This window comes from Eschrichtius robustus, chromosome 12 (genome assembly GCF_028021215.1).
Source record: "Eschrichtius robustus isolate mEscRob2 chromosome 12, mEscRob2.pri, whole genome shotgun sequence".
Taxonomy (NCBI): domain Eukaryota; kingdom Metazoa; phylum Chordata; class Mammalia; order Artiodactyla; family Eschrichtiidae; genus Eschrichtius; species Eschrichtius robustus.
The window spans coordinates 42,429,321-42,448,690 of record NC_090835.1 but is presented as its reverse complement, the minus strand read 5'-3'; the positions used below and the strand labels follow the sequence as shown (position 1 = coordinate 42,448,690).

The 19,370-nt window shown below is 49.1% G+C and overlaps 1 protein-coding gene across 1 annotated transcript in view; it reads left to right on the top strand.

Annotated features, from left to right (window-relative positions):
- Positions 1–13,811: 13,811 nt before the first annotated feature.
- Positions 13,812–19,370, top strand: part of LIMD1 (LIM domain containing 1) — a 72,067-nt gene continuing 66,508 nt past the window's right edge. Inside the window, exon 1 of the mRNA XM_068557965.1 lies at positions 13,812–15,945. Within this exon, the coding sequence (XP_068414066.1) occupies positions 14,559–15,945 (1,387 nt within the window). The 5' untranslated portion in view covers positions 13,812–14,558. The remainder of the gene's footprint in view (positions 15,946–19,370) is intronic.

Below are 19,370 nucleotides of genomic sequence, written 5' to 3'. Positions count from 1 at the left end.
CAACCGTCTAGTTGCGCAAATGGGCAACTTAGGAATTATCCTTGATTCTCCCCATTTTCTTGCCTCCCACATATCCATCCACAATCTCCAGGTATCTTGAGTCCATCTACTGTTTTCTGGCTCCAGGGCCATCTCCCTGATCTCAGTGCCATCCCCTCGCCAGCCCTACAACAGCCTCGCCTTCTCACCCATCTCCCGGCGCCTACCCTTGGCACCAACCCCACTCCCAAGTCTATTCTTAACATGGCAGCTGTGCTGATCTTTTCAGAGCTTAGCTCAAATCACGTACTTGCCTTAACAATCCCCAGGGCCAAACCCAGCGGCGGGCCACTGAGAGCCCCCTCCCTGTCCCAGCCCTGCTGGCCTCAATGCCCCCTCTCCCCCAGTGCTCCCTGCATTCCAGCCACACTGGCCTTGCTGCCCCAGAACTGGGAGCTGCTTTCCCTCTGCAAGAATGCTCCCCCAGTATCTGGCTTTTCCAGATCTCCCCTTAAATATTCTCCCTAACAGTCTCCCTGAAAATGCCTGTGCCTTTATTGTACAGAGAACTTTCATCTCCCCCTTTACTTAAGTCTCTTCCTTTTGGACGCTGAGCCGCATGTGTGTTTTGGGGGGAGGGGGGTGGCAGGCTAATAGCCAAAAGGCTAACTGATGATTTTCATCTGCTCCAGGGCCTCGCTGTTAGTACCACAAGGAATTGGCTGAACAAATAAATGACACCTGTTCTCTTGCAGCGCCACAGATCTCCTACCACACTTGTGGGTGGAGCCCAGGGTCAAGGGCATGTGCTTTTCTCCCCAAAGACTATCTCCATGAGCTGAAGAGGGGCCACGGAAAATCCTATTCTCCTTCTTCTAGAGCAAACTGTAGGGGTCATGGCATTTCCCCTCCTTGCTTGTGGTGACTACTTAGTGTACGGAGCTCTTGTTAATACAGGGCAACTCCACCCCCTGCCCCACCTCCTCCCTTGGCAGCAGTGGCTGAGAGGGGGAATCACCTGACTTAACCCGGCCAGTCAGAGTTCCTTCCCAGGAATTTTGGGTTTGAGACAGAAAAAGCAGAGTCAATCTTCCAGTGATTGCCTGGACTCCAACAGGCGGGACCTGAGCGTTGGGGGTGGTCACCATGCAGCCCGAGAAGCCAACGGCGTGGCCGTGGTGAGCAGAGAGGAGAGGGCTGAGGCGACACCCTGACTGAGCACCACCCTTCACACACCCAGCATCACCCGCGTTCCGGGCCTTATGCACCGTGACATAGCCTGCTGTCAGCTTCCTTTATTCTTAAGGTAGGTTGAGATGGGCCCTTGTCACTTGCAAGCAAAAGAATCATAAATAATTCAGAGGGGAAGTATTTGAAGATTCAGCCTATGGATGGTTAAATAATGGGGCTCTTTATGAAAAAGTCCCCTGTAGTCTGGCTCCTCTAGAACCAGACAGATCCCAGTGTGGCCCTGGGCTTATCACTTAACCTCTCTGAGACTCAATGAGCTCATTAGTAAAATGAGGATAATAATGTCCACCAGTGGAGAAGGTAAAAGAGATAAAAAAGTTATGGCAACCAGGATTTTCTTATCTGCCCAAGGCTCTCTATTCCCAGGCATTGGTGTATTTGGCAATAGTATCAAAAGCCTTAAAGATGAGGCACATACCTTCTGACTCAGCGTTTCTTGTGTAGGAACTTATCCCAAGGGAATAGTCATATTATGCTAAGATTTATGAACATCAATGTTCACCATAGCCGAGAATTGGAAACCACTCAGTGGTAGGGAACCGGTTTCACAAATCATGGTATATCACTGCCATAAATCATGTTTTAGATTGTGGGTCTTAACCTTTTTGGACCCCTTAGAGGATGTGAGGAAAACTACCAGCCCTGTCCTTGGGAAAATGCTCATAAATACACTGTCACGAAATTTAGCACATCATTTCAGAAAACTGGTGGATTCACAGAAGCTCCATTCAATGAATTGTGATTTGAAAGAATCATTTAATGATATGTGTCAGTGTACTCAGTGGCATAAACTGAGTAGAAAAAATTCAGACTACCAAGCAGTCTGTACAATATGATCACAATTTTGTAAAACAAAAATAATTTATGTACACACACACATATATTCACATTCATACACATACATATGGTCAGCTCTCCCTTTAAGAGAGAAACTGCCAAAAGGAGATAGTTAGCTGAGAGCCTCCAGCTGCAACATTGGAGCCGAGGCAACGCTGTCTCCTGGCAGCCGCAGCCAATGACTAAGTGTGGTGGAGTACTCGGGCCTGGTCATTCCTGCCTAGCACGAGACTCTTCTAGGCAATCTCTGTGCTGGAGCTTTACGTTGGGTTGGCCAAAACTCTCCCAGAGCTCACTGCAGCCTGAGGCTCTTCCTGCCCAATCCTCCTTCCTTCTCCCTCTGCCCTCACAGGTGTTAGACCTGCATCACAGTCTGTGGGCTCTCCCACCCACTCCTGATCCCTCACCCCTTTTAATTTCACAGGTGATATTTGAATTAATCATTTGCACTTTAACTCTGTCTTGGCTTTTGCTGCCCAGGGGGCTGGCTTTGATATTCTTCTATGTACTTGCCATGCTTTCCCAATTTTTGTCAATTAAATTATTTTTGGCATCAGAAAACATGTTTTCTTTTACATGAAACACAAATACATATAAAGATGATATCTTTATATTCACATACTCTGCAAACTTGAAGCCCTTGATCACGAAATTCACTTGCTTAACAAAAATTGCGTTTCGGGGCCTCCCTGGTGGCGCAGTGGTTTAGAGTCCACCTGCCAATGCAGGGGACACGGGTCCGAGCCCTGGTCCGGGAAGATCCCACATGCCACGGAGCAACTAAGCCCGTGCGCCACAACTACTGAGCCTGCGCTCCAGGGTCCGCGAGCCACAACTACTGAAGCCCACGCACCTAGAGCCCGTGCTCCGCAACAAGAGAAGCCACCGCAATGAGAAGCCCACGCACCGCAACGACGAGTAGCCCCTGCTCACCACAACTAGAGAAAGCCCCCACGTAGCAACGAAGACCCAATGCAGCCATAAATAAAATAAATTTTTTTAAAAATTGCGTTTCGGGTTAGGGCCTACCCTAACAGCCTCATTTTCGCTTAATCACATCTTTAAAGGCTGTATTCTATTCCATTTATTTATTTATTTATGGCTGTGTTGGGTCTTCGTTTCTGTGCGAGGGCTTTCTGTAGTTGTGGCAAGTGGGGGCCACTCTTCATCGCGGTGCACGGGCCTCTCATTATCGCAGCCTCTCTTGTTGCGGAGCACAGGCTCCAGACGTGCAGGCTCAGTAATTGTGGCTCACAGGCCTAGTTGCTCCGCGGCATGTGGGATCTTCCCAGACCAGAGCTCGAACCCATGTCCCCTGCATTGGCAGGCAGATTCTCAACCACTGCGCCACCAGGGAAGTCCCTAAAGGCTGTATTCTGAATAGTTGTATTCTGAGGTACTAGGGGTTAGGGCTTCTTTTTATTATTATTTTTTAAAATTTGTTTATTTTAATTTAATTTTTTTATTTTGGAGTATAGTTGATTTACAGTGTTGTGTTTCAGGTGTACAGCAAAGGGATTCAGCCATACATATACATATATCCATTCTTTTTCAGATTCTTTTCCCATTTAGGTTATTACAGAATATTGAGTAGAGTTCCCTGTGCTATACAGTAGGTCCTTGTTGATTATCTGTTTTATATAGAGTAGTGTGTATATGTTAACACCAAACTTCTAATTTATCCCTCCCCCCGACCTTTCTCCTTTGGTAACCATAAGTTTGTTTTCAAAGTCTGTGAGTCTGTTTCTATTTTGTAATTAAGTTCATTTGTATCATTTTTTTGGATTCCACATATAAGTGATATTATATGATATTTGTCTTTGTCTGACTTACTACACTTAGTATGATAATCTCTAGGTCCATCCATGTTGCTGCAAATGGCATTATTTCATTCTTTTTTTATGGCTGAGTAGTATTCCATTGCTACTAGTAATGCTACTAAAAGTATCATTACTAGTAGTAGATAAAGAGGATGTGAAATACTACTGTGCTAGTGGTGTTCCACATCTTCTTTATCTGTTCATCTGTTGATGGACATTTGGGTTGCTTCCATGTCCTGGCTGTTGTAGGTGGTGCTGCAGTGAACATGGGGGTGCATGTGTCTTTTCGAATTGTGGTTTTCTTTGGATATATGCCCGGGGGTGGGATTACTGGATCATATTGTAGCTCTATTTTCAGTTTACTAGGAGTTAGGGCTTCTTTATATGAATTTAGGTGGGTGGTGGTGGCATAATTTAACCCCTAATGCATGCCTTTGCTGATTTTTCCATGTTAGAACTTAAAGATTATGTTAGTCATAATTAGATTCAAGCAATAGGAACCACAAAATAAATGGCTTAAGAATATAAGAATTTATTTCTTCCACCCACTTACAAAGTGGAGAGAGAGTCAACCCGGGGCTGGTCTCGTGTTCCCTGGTGTCAGAAATGCAGCCTCCGGGACTTCCCTGGTGGCACAGTGGTTAAGAATCCGCCTGCCCATGCAGGGGACAAGGGTTTGATTCCTGGTCCGGGAGGATCCCACATGCCACGGAGCAACTAAGCCTGTGCACCACAACTACTGAAGCCCGCGTGCCCAGAGCCCGTGCTCCGCAACAAGAGAAGCCACCGCAGTGAGAAGCCCACGCACCACAACGAAGAGTAGCCCCCGCTCACCACAACTAGAGAAAGCCCGTGTGCAGCAACGAACACCCAATGCAGCCAAAAATAAATAAATAAAATAAAGTTAAAAAAAAAATTGTGTTTCATTAACCTACAACAGTTGATCTCCTGTCTCACAAAGAAGACAGGATGCTTAGCAGCAGCAACAGAACTTTCTGGAGCGTTCAGAGCAGAGGGCCAGCCCTGGGTGGGCTGGGTGTACCCTCTCTGTCCCCACTGGAACCCTGTGCTATGCCCCCAATCCTTCGTCGTTCTGTTGCAGCATTCTGGATCCTCTCTGCGGGAACAGGGCTGGGTAACAGAGACACACACTCTTTTTTAGCTCCTTTTTTCCCAGATCCCAAGCAGATGGGGCCTCTTAAGGGTCAAGAGAGGTCCTGGCTGCTTTGATTCGTTGAGACTCCCAGTATATTTGAAAACAAATAGCATCAAAATAGAGTTCAAAGTTTGTGGCATATTTTAAATATTTACATTTAACTAAATAGTATATTTAACATGCTCAAACTCACACAAAACTTCCACACTCATAGCATGATTACAGGATTATTTTTTTTTAATTGGAGTATAGTTGATTTACAATGTTGTTTGTTTTAGGTGTACAGCAACCTGACTCAGACATTATACATACATCTATTCTTTTTCAGATTCTTTTCCCATATAGGTTATTACAGAGTGTTGAGTAGAGTTCCCTGTGCTATACAGTAGGTCCTTGTCTCCTAATTTATCCCTCCCCCGCAGGATTTTTTTTTTTTTTAATGAATTCCTTGTACCCAATATGGGCAATGTGGCTGGTAAAGGGACAGAGGCATGAAGCTGTGTGATAAATGTCTTCTTGTTTCAATCTTGGTGCTTCTCTGTTTGCCTTCACTTCAAGACAGAGATTAAAGCGTGAGCCTGGGGCCCTGTGTGAAGGGCTGACAGCCCCCTTTGGGGGCCCTTTGGTAGACAGACCACCTTCTGCTTCTGTTCTGCCTGGTTTTTTTCAGGTGGGCCAGAGACTCAATGGTTTAATTTTTTTTTTTTTAATTTTATTTATTTATTTATTTATTTATTTATTTATTTATTTATTTATGGCTGTGCTGGGTCTTCGTTTCTGTGCGAGGGCTTTCTCCAGGTGTGGCAAGTGGGGGCCACTCTTCATTGCAGTGCGCGGGCCTCTCACTATCGCAGCCTCTCTTGTTGCGGAGCACAGGCTCCAGATGCGCAGGCTCAGTAGTTGTGGCTCACGGGCCCAGCTGCTCCGCGGCATGTGGGATCTTCCGGGAACAGGGCTCGAATCCGTGTCCCCTGCATTGGCAGGCGGATTCTTAACCACTGCGCCACCAGGGAAGCCCCTCAATGGTTTAATTTTTAGCTATCCTTCTTTTTTCTATCTTTAAACTTTATTGGCCTTTCCTCCCCACAAACACAAACTGTAACCTATTTACCCTAAAGTGTGAAAAGACATGGAGGATTTACTAAATGAAGGAGCCAATCTGGAAAGGCTACATACTATATGATTCTAACTACATGACATTCTGGAAAATGCAAAACTATGGAGACAGTGGTTTTCAAGATCAGTGGTTTTCAGGGGTTAGGGAAGAGGGAGAGATGAGTTGGCAGAGGGTTTTTAGAGCAGGGAAACTACTCTGTATGATACTATAATGGTGGACGCACATCATTTTACATTTGTCCAAGCCCATAGAAGGTACAACACCAAGAGTGAGCCTTCATGTAAACTATGGACTTTGGGTGATAACGATGTGTTAACATAAGTTCATTGACTGTAACACGTACACCACTCTGGTGCAGGATGTTGACGGTGGAGGAGGCTATGTGTGTAGGGTCAGGAGGCATATAGGAAATCTCTGTATTTTCCACTCAATCTTTCTATGAAGCTAAACATTGTACTTCTGAGTACACAAAAGTGTACTTTCCACTCAGCTTAAAACTGCTCTAAAAATTAAGTTTATTTAATTTTTTAAAAAGGACGTGTGGTTATTATCTTCAGGCTGCACCCGGTGGAGGTCAATTCCTCGGTGGGAAATTCGTGGATTCACAGACTTAGGTGCAGACTGACATCATTCAGAAATCACTCGAGGTAGAGAGCAGACGTCCAGGGATCAAATCCCAACTCATCTACTTACCAGCTGTGCGTCCTTGGGCAATTTACTTAACCTCTGTGAACCTCTGTTTCTCCATCTGTAAAATGGAAGTATAATGGAATTTATTTCAGAGAGCTGTTGTGAGGATTAAATGAGATAATTTATGACAAACTCTTAGCTGGTGCTCCATAAATATCAGCTATTACTAGCATTATTATTATTCAGGATAATGTTCATTCATTCATTCAACAGTAACTAATGAGCAGTATGCAAGGTACCAAGATGAACAAGGCAGAGCTGGTTCCTACCGTCACAGAGCTTACAGGCTAATCCAGTCCTCCCTCTAGACACACAGTGTGTTGGGAACAGAAGACACAGTTCCCATTCAGGCTTTGCAGGCAAGCACCCACTGATATACACAACCTGGAAGCAGCTTCAGTAGCCAAGTGATTTCTTAGATGATTTTGTTATGAGAGGTGCTGTGGCACAGAGCCGGGCTGCCTGGGTTCCGATCCCAGATGCCTCCTAGCTGTGGAATTTCAGGCAAGTTCCTTACCTCCTTCCTCTGTGCCTCAATTTCCTCACCTGTATAAAGGAGGGGATAATAGAACCTATCTCATGAGCTGTTGGGAGGATTCAACACTGTAACATATGTAGAATACAGAGAATGGTGCTGGGCAAAGCGTAGGTGCTATGACGCTTTTAATAATCGTTGTTCTGTTATGACTCATCAACGGTTCTAACCCTGACCCCAGTGAGATGGTAACCAGCAGAAAACAAGGCAGAGCTCCTTGTTGTCGATGAAGAAATCCAGGCAGCATGGTGGAGTTCTCAAGAATATACCTGCCTCGGGGGTGTTTATCCCACGGCTATGCTTGCACAGGTGTGGTATGGTTTATAAGTCAGTCATGGCCACAGAATACGTAATAGCAAAAGCCTGGAAGCAGCCTACATTTCTGTGAATAGGAGACTGGTTAAGAAATCCATGACTCACCCAAAGACAGAAATATTAGCCCTCTGAAAGAATGAGGCAGCTGCATGTGAAATGATGTGAAAAGATTTCCAAGAGTATTGTTAAATGCAAAAAGCAAGGGGCAGTGCACTTTTACTTTCTGTGTTAAGAAAAAGAAATGCGCATGCCCGTGTACTTTGGTAATATGACCGTGGTTGTCTCTGGAGGGACACTGGCTCTCTGGGGCTCAGGGGCAGGAGGGACTCCTTTTTCCACTGGGTGCTCATTTGCACCTTTTGAATTTTAAGCCATATACATGTATTACTTTAAAGTAAAAAAAAAAATAAGCAGAAGATTGGTGCTGATTCAAAACTCATTCCAGTTCATTGTTCTGTTAAACATGTTCCGCTGATCTCCGAGCAGATGGCCCGGGAGGGGTTGGGCCAGGGCCAGGGGGCAGCCTCCCTCCCCGTGGGTGTGTGGGGAGCCACGTGGGGCCCTGTGGCTGGCACATGCCTGCAGCTGGTCTTCCCATGTGGCGGGAGGCCCAGGGTGTGGGACTGAGACTGGGGAAGGATGGGCTCCAGTTGCCTGGCAGGGGCTGCACACACAGAGCAAGGTCATGGTCCTAATATCTGGGTCTGGCCTGGGCAGCTTTCCAGGGGTGACAATCATGAGACAAAACCTCGTTAGAAGCACCAGGAAAGGGCCTTCATCGCAGCTGCTTCTCTCCATTCATGGGACAATTCCACAGTGAAACTTGGGACCAGAAAAGCCTACGGTTCAGGAAACAGATTTGGAAGGACCAGGGCTTCCTGGCCTGCTTTAGGGATCGGTGGGATGGAAAGAGCCCAAAGGAACCTGGGTTCTTATTTCTTCATCCATTTGCCTGGCTGAAATACAAAGATTCTTTTCAGAGCTCTCCCTGAAGTAGCCCTCCAGCTTTAGGACACACACAGCATTGTGTGCAGGGACATTCCCTGTAGCCAAGCAAAAGTGACAGAGAGGCCCTTTCAGTTAACTGCAAAATAAGCAGGGCTCTGTCCAAAGACAGGAGCCCTTTGCCTCCTGGGCCCCCTGGTAATTCATAGGCTGTCTGAACACCGTTTACTGCCTACAGCCTATTGGATGAGTGTTTTTCAAATGCCGTTCAGTCAATAATTCTTTATACACACTTATATAAAAAACATATATGTATGCATGCAAACAGATATTCTTAAGTCCAATATCCTTTATACTTTCAAACACACACACCTACAATTCTATGTAGTCATACTCTTGACTAGCAAGATATATGATATGCGATGCAGATCAAATATTTGGTACAAGGTAATCAAACAAGATCTGCAGAAGGTTTGCAGTGACATACAGTTACAAGAGTAATAATACAGCCTCCTTTTTTTGCTTCTCTGAATCTGGGTCACCATTAAGTCCAATTAAGTCTTTCCACCTATAGATGGTAACATTTGCACTCCCTTTTTTGATGTGGCTCATGCATTCACTTACCAAGCATTTGGGGAACAGTGCCAGGCACTGTTCTAGGTTCCTGGGATAGAGCGATGAACAAAATGCCCAAAGATCTGTGGCCTTGTGAAGTTGGCCTCCTGATGAGACAGCCGTTCACTGCGGTGGCAGGTAGGGATGGGGATGGAGAGAGGGGCATCCAGACTTCCCAGGGGAGTGAGTGTTGAGTGGAGACCTGAGGACTGTAAGTGAAGGAGTCACGGGCATATCTGGGGAGCAGGTTCTAGGCAGAGAGACCGCAGCTCTCTTGCCCACTCTAGTTACGTTGCACTCACTTGGCTAAAGCCAGCCCTGGTTAGACCCAACTCTCCACCTACTCCACACCCACATCCGTGCAGCTGAACCTCCTCTGGAGAGACACGTGCCCCATGCTGGCTGGCCTCGTAGCAATTCAGGCCCAGGATCTGGGGTGGGGAGCACAGAGGAAGCTTCATGCTTCCATCACAAATGCTTCTCCAGCCCATTCACTCTCTCATTCCCCTAGACGGCCAGTTCCTAGCAACAACTCCCTGGCCTCACTCTCAGCTAACTCTTTACCTCCTATCCCACTGAGAAAATTAATCAGAAGAGCTACCTACCACTCCAAGATGCCAACACCTTACATACTTACCGATCAGATTATTGCCCAAATCCTTGCTCCTTATTACCATGGAAGAAATGTACAGGGGAGCCCAGCCCCCCCTTTGCTTCTCAGGCATGCCACTCCCCAAATCCTCCTCTCTCTCTCCTATATTAGCAATTCTCCTTTCCCCAGCCACTACCTCATTCACATCTGCATAGAAACAGGCAGTACCATTTCCCATATTGAAAAAAAAAATTTTTTTTAAACTCTCTCTTAGTGGCACTTTTCCCTCCATTCCACTTTACCCAACAAAACTCTTGGGAAGAGTTGTTCAGATGGCTGCCTGTCTCTAACCTCTCTCCTTATGCTCTTCTCCAAGTCTTTGCCCAGGTGTCACTTTCTCAGGGAGACTTTCCCTGACCATTGTATTGAAAGTGGCACCCCCTCTGTATGTCCTCTTCCCAGCTTCATTTTTCTCTGTAGCTCTCATCACTTGCTAATACCCTCTATAAGGCATGTATCCATTTTGTTGATTATCTACTCCGCCCCCCTACTGGGACGTAAGTCCAAATAGGACAGTGATGTCTGCTAATTTGTTCAGCTGTCTGCCACATCCCCAGCACCTGGAAAAGGGCCCAGGGCATCAGAGGTGCCCAGCAATGTTTGTTTGGTGAATGAATGAATGCATGGTAAGGGCTGGGCGAGGAGCGGCAGGGAAATCACTGCAGCCGGAGCAGACTAAGCAGGGGGGATAGGGGAAATTAGGCGGGAGGGGTGGCAAGAGGCCCGATCACATAGGGTCCAAGGGGAGGGTCTTACTCTAAGTGTGGTTTGGGACGCTGCTGGAGGGTTTGGAGCTGCGAAGGGACATGATCTGATTGATGTCACTGAGACTCTGGGCCGGTCAAGGTGAAAATTCCACGTTTCGAGAGTGTGTCGTGGGCAGGCAATTTTTACATCCTCGTGCTCATGAAAATAGACTTCAAGGAAAACAGACTTAAAGGAAAGTTCTGTGTTGATGACGGCTTTTGTTATATAGAAATGGCTTTACAGGTAAAATCGAATGTAGGACATTTCTCACTCAGCAAAATGCAACACAGCAAAACATTATTGGTAAGCACTTACACAGAACCATCCATGCTCACCTACTTACTGATAAAGATATTTAGCTCTTCAGTATCTTGCTTTTTAAACAGCTGGTGTGCAAGTATTAACACATTTTTTGAGATATTAACCAACAGACATTTCTGAGCATATGGTACAGGCAAAACTGGCCTATATTAAATAACCACAGCTGGGATTCTAAATGCTGGGCCCAGAATTTGAAAATGTCTCTGCCCCTTAAGCATTAAACAGCAGCAGTAAAACACCCAGTAGTCTCCTGGCGACGTCTAGCATTTCTAAGTACCCTTTCAGGCGGTATACTATGTGGTCCAATGCTCATGAGATGCCATCTTTATAAGCTGTTTTGTAAAGGTATAAGGTATTCGCTAAGAGGGGACAAGATAGTCTGGCCAGGAAATATGTGGATTGTGGGTTTAGGTCTATGTGTTTAGTTGGTGGAGTTGGTGCAGCTGCTTCTAGAATTGCAGTGGGAGTGGGGAGTAAAGTCCACAACTCTGAGCGTTCCAGGCAAGCCAAAATGGGGGTATGGGGGCTTAGAAGGGGACCAAGGATGGTGGGCCCCGGCAGCTGCCAAGCTAGGATGAAAAGAGAAGACTGATCCTAAAGAGGTGCTGGCTGGTGTGTATGGCTCTTGTAGTACCAGGGTCCCAGCTATTATAACTGAGCACACAGGAAGCTGGCTCTGGGCTTGCTAGACTTTGCAGGGGGATGGCTGCGTGTTCCCAGTGCTTCGTTAGCTCCTTCCCCAATACTGAGGGTCAGGCAAAGCGGGCCACAGCCTTCCACTTTGATAGATGTCCTCACCGCTCTGGGCACCAAGGGTCATTGCCACAGTGCTTCTAGGAAGCTCAGGACTTGGGACTCTAGACCAGTGGTTCTCAAGTGTGGTCCCAGCAGCATCAGCATCACCTGGGAACTTGTTAGAGATGCAGATTCTTAGGCTCCACCCCAGAGCTGCTGAATCAGAGACTCTGGGGGTAGGTCCCAGCAACCAGCGTTGAATAAGCTCCCTAAGGAATTGTGATGCGCGTTGCAGTTTGGGAACCACTGATATAGACCAGTTCCAGGCGATGGTACTGCTGCTCGTTCTGGGACCATACTTTGAAAACCAGTGTTCTAGAAATTTCACAAGCAAATCACTCAGGTAGGTTATGAGTAAATCCAGTTATTAAATAACAAGTATTACTGAATACCTAAGGGCTGTTTAACAGTGATTGCCTCTGAACAAGGGGATTGCGGGCAACTTTTAAAACTTGATGTTATCTCTGAATTGTTCAAAGTTGTTATTATAAACATGTATTACTTTTGCAGATAGAAAAAGATATTTTAAAAATATAAATACCTCATTCTAGTATAGTTCTTTACAGTAGTGCTTCTCAAACTTTACTGTGCAAACCATTTAGGAATCTTGTTAAAAATGCAGATTCTGGTTCAGTAGGATGGGGGCGGGGGAGGCAGGGCTGTGAGATTTTGCGTTTTCAACAGGCTCCCTGGTGATTCCAGTCTACTGGCCCACGAACCACACTTTGGATTTACAGGGTACAAAGTACTGACATGTGTATTACATTTTTTGTTCCTTGTTACAACCCTGGCAAACAGAATCACTAATTCACTTATGCAACCATTAGGTACTACAACATACATATACTGGACATACAGATATGGTCTAATGGGGTGGAAAACCAACCAACCACCAAAAAAACCCACATGTAAACAGATAAATATAAATAGTGATCAGAACTGATCAGGAAATAAAGAGGGTGCCGAAAAAGAAGGGCTCTAGGAGGAGGTGATTTTGGCAGTGACGGTAAGGATGAGCCACGAAGTTCAAGGGCCAGCTCTCGGCAGACACCAGGAAGCTCCTGCAGCTAGCAGGCAGGGAAGGAAGACCCCCAAATCCGGAAGGGGGAGGGGGTGGAGGCAGGGCCCGCCAGGGCAGGAAGGCCGTGGTAGGGGGCCGATTTCAATCCAAACGCGGGGTAAGCATTGAGGGTTTTAGCACGGAAGTGACTGGTCTGGTATTTGCCTTGGGATCACGCTGGCTGCTGTTCAGGAAATGAAACCTCTCCAGGGTCCCCTCGGAGGTGGTGCAGGGAGTGCTGGGCCATGCGAGGGCGCCCAGGAGTCAGGCCCGGCGCCCTCAGAGTCGCGTGGATCTATTCGGGGGGGTCAGGAGTCCCCTCGTGAATAACGAGCCACCGGGGCACGTGTTTTTATTGCCGCACAGAGGACCTCAAATAAGCGCGCTCCGGGCAACAACATGACTTTTAACCCCCTTTCAGAGGACTTGGGCTCGCATCCACGCTTTGCTGGTCACGATGGCATCTTGGACACTTCCCCCTCGGTGCCTCAGTCTCCCTACCTGTCTAGGAGGACTTGGGCCAGCCCACGGTGACACCCTGGGTCGCCAATCCTGCATCCCTGTGTAGGGTGGAGGGTACGGCTGGGGCAGAGGCGGCACAAGGGGTCGGCTTCCCACCCAGGAAACTGAGGCACGGTGGGGAGAGAAGCGCGCGCCCTCCAGACTCCCGCAAACTCCAAGCGGCACGTCTCGTCTCCACGCAAGCTGTCCAGGCCGCCTGCCAGCCGTCTCCACGGAGTGGCCCCCGCCCAGCCCTGCCCGAGGACCGGAGCTGGGCCGGGCTTCTCAGGGGGCCGCAGCGGCGGCGGGGAACTCGGCGCCATCCCCGGGCTCGAGCGCTGGAAGAGGCGCGCGGGACACACCTCCAGGTTCCCCAGGCCGGTCGGGCGCGGGCCTGCCCGGGGGCGCCAGCCTCTGCGCGCGCCGACCCCGCCCCTCGCCGGCGCCCCCGCCCCTCGGCCTCCTCCTCCGCCTCCGCCTCTTCGCAGGCCCGCGACGTGCCCGGCCAGCGACCGAGCTGCAGGGACGGCGTCCGGCGCGCTCACTTCCGCGTCCCGCCGCCCTCCGGTCCGCGCGCGCCCAGCCACCACCGCCATCGGACAATAGGCCGCCCGCCCGGCTGCCGTGAACTTCCTGCCGGGGCCCGGCCGGCCCGTGTGCCCCGGACCCTGATCCCTCTCCGCGCCGGCCAGGATCGCAGCTCCGCGCCACCAGGGGAAGCAGCGGAGGACCGAGCGCCCGAGACGTTCCAGCGCCTCCCGCCGCCGCGCCTTTGCTCCGGGCCGGCGGGTCCGCGGCCTCTGCGCTCTTCGCTCTGAGCGACTTAACCCCGTCCAGCGGCTGCTGCCTTGTGGGTTTCCGAGTTTGGTTGCTTAAGGAGGATGTGATTCCCCCCCCCCCCTTATTTCTTTTTCCTTTTATGATTTGAAACAGAGAAAAGAACTCACAGCCAGCTCGGACAGCGAAGCGCCGCCAGCTGCCCCCACGTGGACACCTCTGAGAGGAAAGGGAATTGGAAGCAAACTTGGTCCAAGTGACTTTGAGGCCTCACCGTCGGCTAGACTCTGAGGCCTGGGGTCATGACTCTCATGCTGGGCAGGTGGAAGGCCTTGCCTGTCCTGGGCTGGACGTGAGTCTCTGCCCTTCGCCAGCACCTCCACCGGCCCACCTCCACACACTCAATACCCAGCATCTAGGCTAGGCCCGGACACTTGTCAGCAACATGGATAAGTATGACGACCTGGGCCTGGAGGCCAGTAAATTCATTGAGGACCTGAACATGTATGAGGCCTCCAAGGATGGACTCTTCCGAGTGGACAAGGGTGCAAGCAACAACCCGGAGTTTGAAGAAACACGCAGGGTGTTTGCCACCAAGATGGCCAAAATCCACCTGCACCAGCCGCACCAGCTCCTGCAGGAGGAGACCCTGCCCAGGGGGAGCCGAGGTCCCGTGAATGGTGGGGGCCGCCTGGGCCCACAGGCCCACCGGGAAGCTGATGGGGGCAGCAAGGTGACGGGGGATGGCGCTGCAAAGCCTCCTCTCGCTGCCTCGACAGTGGCCCCTGGGACAGCCACAACCATCGCGGCTGGGCAGCCCTTGTCCCCACCCCAGGAACAGAGGGCCAAGCTGTGTGTCCGTGGCGTGAGGCAAGGCAGCCAGGACTGTGGCTCCAAGGAGAGCGTGGCGAGTTCTGAGATGTCTGCTTTCCATCGGCCGGGCCCCTGTGAGGATCCTTCCTGCCTCACCCACGGAGACTATTATGACAACCTCTTTTTGGCAAGCCCCAGCTGGGGCGATGAACCAGCAGTGTCCCCCAGCATCAGGCTGGGTGTAGGAAGTGGGTGGTCTGGCACGCCAGGGAGTGGCCCGCCACTGTCCACACCCTCCAGGGACCATCACCTATACCAGCTGCAGCTTTCCCCGAGCTCCAGCAGGTCATTGCAGAGCAGCCAGGATGGTGGTGTTGGTGGCCACAGCAGTGAGAAGCCAGCAGCTCTTTGGACCACCGCCTCCTCCCAGCGAGTGAGCCCTGGCCTCCCCTCCCCAGGCCCAGAGAACGGGGCCCTACCGAGACCTGCTCAGCCCAGGACCCCTTCTTTCTCAGCGCCCCTGGCCCTGAACCGCTCCAGTCAGGGACCTCTTCCAAGAACAAGCTCGGGGGTAGGGAGTGAGGTTTCAGGCATGATGCCCAAACCCACTGTGGACCCTCAACCCTGGTTCCAGGATGGCCCCAAATCTTACCTCTCTAGCTCTGCCCCTTCATCCTCGCTAGCCAGCATGGACAATATGCAGCTGGGTGCAGTCCCTGGGCCGGGTCCCAAGCCTGGCTGTACAGACGCTGGCGCTGGTCCCAAGCTCAGCCTTGTCCATCCAGTGATGTCCACCCTGCCTGAGTTATCTTGTAAAGAAAGTCCCTCTGGCTGGTCCTCTGATGGCAGCCTGGGGCCTGTGCTCCCAGAGAGCCCCGGTTGCCCCAGGGTGAGACTGCCCTGCCAGACCCTCATCCCGGGCCCTGAGCTTGGACCCACGGCTGCCGAATTGAAATTAGAAGCCCTCACCCAGCGTCTGGAGCGTGAGATGGATGCTCACCCGAAGGCCGATTACTTTGGTGAGTGAGAGACGGGTGCGACTGCCCATGGTGGGTGATGGGGTCCCTGCATTTGGGCATTTGGGGGAAGTGCCCCCCACCAGGGATGCTGTAGCTCTCCTTGAGTGGCCTGCCTTTTTGTGTGTGTGTGTGTTCCTCTTTCAGCTGCTTCTTCTGAAACTTGAAAAGAAACTTGAAAGTATCCCTAGGCAGAAAGCGGATCTTGCAGCCGGGGGTTACCCATGTGCAAAGGGCGGGATTACTCATGACTGCTCCCCCAAAAGGGAAATGCTGTGATTTTGGATTTCAAAGGTTTTGGGGGTGACTTAGAGCCTCTCTCAGTGACTGGCTCAGGCAGGACTTGAATGGGCTTCTTAGGTCCAGGTACCCCGTGAGTGTTCCATCTGTAGTTGGCTGGGCCAGGTGGCTCTGGCTGTTTGAGGACTAGTGGTCGGGCAGGGGCTCTCTGCGGCTCCCTGTGTGTGCGTGTGTCTGCCTGCAGGTTCTGTGTTCAGTTGAGGGAGGTGAAACACTGACATGGAAGGCTTTGTTCTAGAGCAGTAGTTCTCAAAGTGTAGTTTGGACCCTTAGCCTGGGAACTGGTTAGAAATGCAAATTCTTAGGCTGCACCCCAGACCTACGGCATCAGAAACTGGGGGGTGGGTGGGACCCAGCAATCGGCATTTTCACAAGCCAGCCTGGGATCCTGACGTTCTGGGAAATTTGAGACCTGTGCATTAGGTACCTTCTAACTCAGGACCCGCCGCCCCCACTCCCCACCCCCGCCCCACTCCCCCCCCACCCGCAACCCCGCCCCGGCTTCCAGCTGGCAGCCAGGTTACACCCCCAGTCGTGGCTCCCAAGAGGATGGAAGATGCTTCTTGCTGGTTTCACTCCAACTTGCAAGTTTTGTTTTCTTCTCTTTTAAAGCCACAAACTCTTGGAGACTGCTAGCTTCAGCTTTTTTCTCCTCACAGGGTTTGGAGGCAGCAGGAAAGCAGTGATATGCTTCTGTTGAGTAATGATGTAGCCGTCTCATAGGAGAGCTAACTAGAAAGACAGCCTATACTTTTAGAAGAGTCTGAGGGTTGGTTTTATTTTATTTTATTTTTTCATTTTTGAACTTTGCACAACTGAGGTCACGATTTCCCCACATGAGGCCTGTGAGCCCTGGGAAGCTGAGTGCCGCTGGGGTGGCAGCTCTGCCAGGCAGGGTCCGGGAAGGCCCTGGACGTGGAGGGTGACCGGCTTGCTCCTTTCCGTCTGCCTCATTCTGCGTCAGTGAGTGATTCTGTCCCAAGGTGCTTGGAGGGTTGGGGTCCGAGGCACTCAAGCTAGCACTGTGTTCTCGCTTCTCATGAGAGCCTCGCGGGAACAGCTCTCACACCACCCTGGGCAGTCAGAGGTCGGGGTGACTGTTTACTGGCTTATGTTTTAGAGCACGTAGCACACTCTTACTGTGAACCATCTCTTCTCCTTTGCAAATCCCCCACTTTGGGAATAACACTTGGCTGGAAAAACTGTGGGTTTTTTTAGTTCAAACTGTTGTTGAATTTTTTTCTTCCAGTTTTATTGAGATATAATTGACACAGCATTGTATTAGTTTAAGGTGTACAGCATAATGATTTGATTTACATGCATCATGAAGTGATGATCACAATAAGGTTAGTGACCATCCATCGTCTCATATAGGTACAAATTAAAGAAACAGGAAAAAATACTTCTTCCTTGTGATGAGAACTCAGGAGTTACTCTCTTAACTTTCATCTGTAACACACAGCAGAGTTAATTATATTTGTCATGTTATACATTACACCCCTACTACTTATATACCTTATAACTGGAAGTTTATACCTTTGACTGCCTTTGTTCAATTCCCCCTCTCCCGCTCCACCCCCCTCCCACCTCTGGTAGCCACAAATCTTACCTCTTTTTCTATGAGTTTGTTTTTGAAGTATAATTGACCTACAACACTATGTTAGTTCCTATTACACAACACAGTGATTTGGTATTTCTATACATTTCAAACTGATCACCACGATAAGCCTAGTTACGATATGTCACCTTACAAAGATAGTATGTAGTTATTGACTATATTCCCCACACTGTACATTTCATACCCATGACTCATTTGTTTTGCAACTGGAAGTTTGTACCTCTTTCCCTCACCTATTTCTTTCCTTCCCTACCCCTCTCCCCTCAGGCAACCACCTGTTTGTATCTATAACTCTGTTTATGTTTTGTTGTGTTTGTTCACTTGTGTTGTTTTTTTAGATTCCACATATACATGAAATACAGTATTTATCTTGAATTTTTAATTCAAGCTCATTAAACAACAAAACAGCAGTTTTACTTTTTCAGGGAGGCAAGTTTATACACTGCCTCAGAGCAGAGATACTGGCTAACACTAGCCATTCATTCAGCCCATGTTTATTGAGTGCCTACTTTGGGCCATGGGGTACATAATGAATGGGACAGACAGAAACCCCTGCTTCCCCAGAGCAGACAGTGCAATAGAGGGAGACAGGAGATGAACAAAATAAATAAGCAAGTATGAGGGAGAGAAATAGGAAGAGGAGAGGATGGAGCCTCCGGGCAGGGAGTGGCAGGGAGGTTTCTGGTTTTAAATCAGGTGGTCAGGGAAGATCCCATCGAGAAGGTGGCATTGGAGCTAGGCTTGAAGGAGGCGAGGGGGTGAACCCTGAGTCCGGGTCTGCCCAGGGAAAGGGCGTTCCCAGCAGGGCAGACAGCAAGAGCAGAGGCCCCGGGACCTGGGCTGTGCCAGGCAATGTGCTAGACACTGTTTAATTTACTCATGTAATCTTAGGAAGCCCATTTCACCAACCTGGAAACTGAAGCTCAGAGAGGTTAGATTATTGATCCCAGGTCTCACAGGGGGGACTGGGTGTAGCTGGTGTCTGAGCCCCACAGTTGGGGCTCCCTGCCCATTCTTCTAACCAGCATTGTCCAGCTGCCTCCCAAGCACAGATGTGAAAGCCTGCTTTATTTATCTATTTATTTTTATGGTTGTTTTTTCCTTAATTGAGGTGAACTTCCTATAACATAAAATTAATCATTTTAATTAATTTGGAATTAATTTAAAAAGTAATGAGTGGCATTTAGCGCGTTCGCCATGTTGTGCAAACACCACCCCTATCTAGTTGCAAAACATTTTTATCACCCCCTGAGGAAACCCACTGCCATAAATCAGTTGCTCCCCAAGCCTCCAACTCTCCCAGCCCCTGGCAACTACCAATGTACATTCTCTCTCTCTGGCTTTACCTATTCTGGATATTGCATATAGAGGGAATCATATTTAAGTTATTTTTTGACTAAGCATTACATTCACATGTAGAATATTCAAAAGACACAAAAACACAGAGTGAAAAATTAGTCTCTTTCTCACCCCGGTTTCTAGCCGAGCATCCTGGTGTGATGAGTGTATA